The sequence below is a fragment of the Tachysurus fulvidraco genome, chromosome 23 (genome assembly GCF_022655615.1).
Source record: "Tachysurus fulvidraco isolate hzauxx_2018 chromosome 23, HZAU_PFXX_2.0, whole genome shotgun sequence".
Taxonomy (NCBI): Eukaryota; Metazoa; Chordata; class Actinopteri; order Siluriformes; family Bagridae; genus Tachysurus; species Tachysurus fulvidraco.
Genome location: NC_062540.1, coordinates 4,017,986 through 4,023,128, shown reverse-complemented (window position 1 = coordinate 4,023,128; position 5,143 = coordinate 4,017,986). Strand labels below are relative to the sequence as shown.

General features: G+C 39.5%; 1 protein-coding gene across 1 annotated transcript; it reads left to right on the top strand.

Moving 5' to 3' along the window:
* The first annotated feature begins 1,353 nt into the window (after positions 1-1,353).
* On the top strand, positions 1,354-3,874 carry hoxc4a (homeobox C4a). The gene is made up of 2 exons (XM_027145257.2): positions 1,354-2,318; positions 2,846-3,874. The coding sequence occupies exons 1-2, from the start codon at positions 1,886-1,888 to the stop codon at positions 3,211-3,213; spliced, it is 801 nt and encodes a 266-aa protein (XP_027001058.1). The 5' UTR covers positions 1,354-1,885; the 3' UTR covers positions 3,214-3,874.
* The last annotated feature ends 1,269 nt before the right edge of the window (positions 3,875-5,143 follow it).

Here is a 5,143-nt window from a genome sequence, read left to right as displayed (position 1 = left end):
GCGAGTATAAAACATTTCAACCAATGTTGACATTTACGGACGCTTTCCTATTCAGCTAATTTGTTTCCACGGTTTAACTGGGGTTATTTTATTGTTCACTTATGCAACACAGAAATCATAATTTTATTACACAGTAAATTAAATCTGTAAATTCAATTGTAAACAAAACCTAAACACACTAAATTCTATATTCATGCAATAATATTAACAATTCATTCAGTAATAAGGTATTTTATAACAATTCACTATTTTTGTGCAGAATTTTTACAGTCCTCAGACCTTAAAACTTTTCCTTCAGCCCCGCCCCCTCAGACCATCCACTTGGATTACGCCCCTAAAAACGTTACAATAGAGATATCATTCAAAAACCTTTACTTATAATCGTGTGCTTAGACAGTAATTCGTAAGTTAAGGTAAAAGTGTTTCGAATAGCATAACTATTTGAAAGCAGGAATTTTCAGCTGCATTCACACAAGGCTGAGTCATAATAGGTCATGATTTTGATTTCGAAAGTACAGTTTTCAGGATACTTGTGTGATTTCACGTCCATGTGGTGAGGCCAATGAGATTGAAATAGGCTAAACAGATTTCGTCGTGTTAACAAAGGAAAATTTGTGCGTTTGTTGCAAAGAAACGCTAGTTTGTTTTTCAATACACCTTTTTCATAAAATCCTTAGTAACAGACTTTTTTTCTTTAGAGAAAGATGACACTGTATGAAAAGGGCAAAGGAGTGGGGATGCTGAATGTTAGCCTGATCAAGCTTGTATTTCGGTATTTTTTTATGTGACCTTTTGCAGCCATAACGGAAGACCTATCTCAGTAGTTGTCTATATGTACCCTGTAGAACCGAATTTGTGTCTAAAAATAACATCCACAAATACGTCTCTACAGGAATACATGGGCGACTTGAAAGCCACGAGTGTTAGTGTTCTCTTTCAAAACGGTGCAGACACCATTCATAATTAATGAACGCTTACTACAGTGGTGTGTTTACATTCACTCTTGCAAAGCAAATAGGAGAATAGGATGAATGAAGATAGTGTTGGATCATATCACTTGAAAAAACTAAACGTGCAGCCTGAACATGTGGGCTGAATTTTCAATGTTCTATAAACGATTTAAGTTTTTAAAGTCTAGTTTCCCCATACCAAAAACACTCATATTTTTGTAGTCAGTCTATGAACCCCACCACTACAATGTCACTTCTATACCTATAATGATAATGTACTACAAACAAATGACGTTTATTGAAGGCCTAACAACAACAACAACAACAACATAATAATAATAATAATAATAATAATAATAATAATAATAATAATAATAATAATAATAATAATAATAATAATCCCTTCATTTATTGGTATAACTGCTGCCAGTAAGTTATCTGACCCTTTAAAAAGAAAGGATGCAGCAGGTGTATGATTTCAAAAACACTCCTCCAAATGTAAGATTCAGTTCACTCAAAGCAAGTCATAAGTAACTATTTTAATAACACAACAAAAACTATTTGTTTGGGAACCGTTGGCAACCAAATGACAACTGATGGTACACGTGTGGCAAAATGAACGGCCCTCGAGCGCACGCAAATGCACGAGAGAAAGCGAGAGAGAGAGAGAGAGAGAGAGAGAGAGAGAGAGAGAGAGAGAGAGAGAGAGAGAGAGAGAGAGAGAGAGAGAGAGAGATATCCTACACAATGGCGGAAAATTAAAGGTATGTCTGCGAAAAGCTTTGGTTCCTTATCCGGGGACTGCTTCTCCTGCTACCATTGGGCCGACACGTCACGTGGTCAAAGTAACTTTACAGGGTTGCTCGCTAGTAGGAGGGCTTTATGGAGCAGAAAAACGCCAAAGCTAGAAAAATTATTTCCCACTCCAGAAATTAATGATCATGAGCTCGTATTTGATGGACTCTAACTACATCGATCCGAAATTTCCTCCTTGCGAGGAATATTCGCAAAATAACTACATCCCAGAGCACAGTCCCGAATATTACGGCCGCGCCAGGGACGCCAGCTACCAGCATCACCACCAAGAGTTGTACCCTCCGCGGGCAAACTACCAGGAGCGCCAGTACAACTGCGCCAGCATCCCTGAGCCCGATGCCCAGAGAGGACATGGACTACCTCATTCGGGCCACCTGCTCGGGAAAGGGCAGCCTGTCTCATGTGATCTCCCCCAGTTGCCCATGTCCCCGGCCACTCCACCAGCAGCCTCCTCAGCCTGCAATCAAGCCACTCCGGAACATCCTAACAGCACAGCCTCAGCCAAGCAGCCAGTTGTTTACCCATGGATGAAGAAAATTCACGTCAGCACCGGTATGTAACTTGTGTAGCGCCCAAAGCTTTCCCCTTCTTCCTAACTCTTACACACACTCTCTCTCTCTTCGTCTGCCTCACTCCTCTTTTTTTACCCTCATTCGCCTGACCGGCCCCTGCCATGATAGGATAGAAGCCTTTGAAATGGCACAATTGAGGCGGATTTACGACTCGGCATTGGTAATTACACCCGCCATAAATTTTATAGCCGAGGTATACTCTAGGCAGTCGTATCGCCATGTGGCTCCTCGCGCTGTGTATGCGTGCGAGAGGGAGGGAGAGTTGGGACTGTAGAGAGAGGGGAAAAACTAAGGTTTATTGTGTTGCATTAATAATTCAGACAGAATTTAGTGCGAATGTTAGCCTCATTACTAACAGCTGCTTAAGTTTTTAGATATATATCTCCCCCACCAATCCTGCTCTACCGTCACAATTTCTTTCCAAACACGCTTGTTTACCTACTCCTTCCCTCGCTGCCTTTTCTTTTCTTTCTTTCTTCCATTCCCCTCTGCTTTTCCTCTTTCCAGTGAACTCTAATTACAATGGAGGGGAGCCCAAGCGGTCTAGAACTGCTTACACCCGTCAGCAAGTGTTAGAACTGGAGAAGGAATTCCACTATAATCGCTACTTAACGCGACGAAGACGTATCGAGATCGCTCATTCCCTGGTTCTCTCCGAGAGGCAGATCAAAATTTGGTTTCAGAACCGGCGGATGAAGTGGAAAAAAGATCACAGGCTACCAAACACCAAAGTCAGATCCTCTTCCTCCGGCATGTCCTCCGGCTCCAACACAGGCTCGTCGGCAGGCGTTGTAGCGGCCGCCTCGACCAGTAACGCCATGGCAGCCAACGAGGAGCTCTCCGGATCCGAGCGAGAGGATATTACGAGGTTATGAGAGAACTATTCCTCGGAGAGAAGAAAGGGAACAGCTCAAATGACTGATTTATTTATATAACAGGATATATATTTTTTGCTTTTCTTTTTTTCACTTTATTATATTTTATTTTATTTTATTTTTGGTAGGTATTTTGTGCGCCCGAAGGGTTTGCTTTAAGTCCACAGTTATATAAAGTGCATGTTATATAGCATGGATTATTGCAAATACCTATTACTTTTACGCGAAACAGGGTTTAATTTATCTACTGACACAGGATGTTTTTATCTCCAGATAAAAGGGTTTTGGGATAAGGCAGTTTATGGACACTATATTCATGTTATTGAGGGCCTCTCTATGCCCAGCTGCCAAGGTGAAGTGCACAAATGTTCTATTTATTTCACACATGAGACTGAAGGAAGTTGCTTTTATACTGTACATGAAAAAAATAATATCGACAATTCCGATATAAAACTGACCTTGAACATCTTTGTTGATCTGAGAACAACATGCTGTGACTTAAGTGTCGTATGAAAAGGTTAAAATCTTAAATTATCTTTTACTTTTGTTGTGATGGCGTTGTGTTTAGGCTATTAAACCAGATTATTGTGAGATGCAATAAATCGACTTTAGTGTATTTGTGATAATATTGGTCAATAAAAGTAAGTGTCTGTTAGTTTTACATAGGTTTGGTGGATGAATTTTATTAATGTGTAGCCTATTGTAGGCTTGGTTTTCGCGCCTATATTTAAAGGGGCATTGAATCAAAGGGTTTAATTAAAATATATAATTAACATTAATATTTTAATGCGATCAACTGAGGTTTAAGAAATTAATTATATTATGAGGTAGGCCTATAAAATTATGTAACATTTATGTATGAATACATTATAAAAATCTCTTGATTTTCCAATAGACGAGGACGTTAACTGCCTGCTAGCATAGCATGCAATGCATGAAAAATAAACAATGTCTTAAATTGTAAATGGTCCCATCGTTCCCCGTTGTACAATGGGTTGTGTGAGCGGCCAAAATGAATCACGCTTACATGCATTCGATTAGCTTGGCATATAATTGGGGATTTTTAAGTGGGGCTCTTCACTTTCCTGCTTATTACTGGTTGGAGCTTAGCTGCACATGCCTCTGATAATCAGTGGCACTAGTCAGGAAATGAACTGCAGCCCCAGTCTTTCAGTGAGGCACTGATATTACTTCATTGTACTATTGAAGCAGACAAAGGAATGGATTACTCTATGATTATTTGCGTGTTCCCTTTGCTCAAAGATAAATAAGGTAATAAATTAACATGAAATTTTTGTAAACAATAATATCAATGATAATTAAGGCTGAAAATTATATGACTGAAAACTAAACTTGAGCAAATGGGATATTACATCTACTTGATCTCATTACCCACAAAAGAATTTAATCTGTAGATTTTAATTAGTATCTGTGGTGTCGGTTAAGGATGCGTCGAGAGGTATTTTTAAATAATTTTATGAAAACAATGTAATGTTATGAACTGTGGCACACTGCAACCACAATTACAACTTGTGTAAGTTTTAAATGGCATAAGTGTGCTCAAAACACGGAGTCTTCTGCAACAATACTCTTTATTTTACAGGTATGAGAAAAAGCGCGCTAAGGCGCCTTAGAACAATGCTTTGTTACTGTGTTGTTCTGTTTCTGTTTACACTACAATGTCAACAAACAATTATGCACGCTTGAAGAATTCAGTATTCTCTTAGATTGCTCGGAAGTATTATTATTACTTCTCTAGCCCTTAATCGTTTATTTTATGTGGCACTTGGTACCGTCCGAGGCAACGTCATCACCTGCTCAGAGCCTAAGGGCTGGTCGGAGGGGAAACACAAACACACACACACACACACACACACACACACACACACACACACACACACACACACACACACACACACACACACACAGT

Bases quoted from the DNA above. Each gene is read 5' to 3' on its own strand.
- hoxc4a (XM_027145257.2), top strand. From the start codon at position 1,886: ATGATCATGAGCTCGTATTTGATGGACTCTAACTACATCGATCCGAAA. The intron at 2,319-2,845 runs GTATGTAACTTG...TCCTCTTTCCAG, and splicing joins GAAAATTCACGTCAGCACCG to TGAACTCTAATTACAATGGA.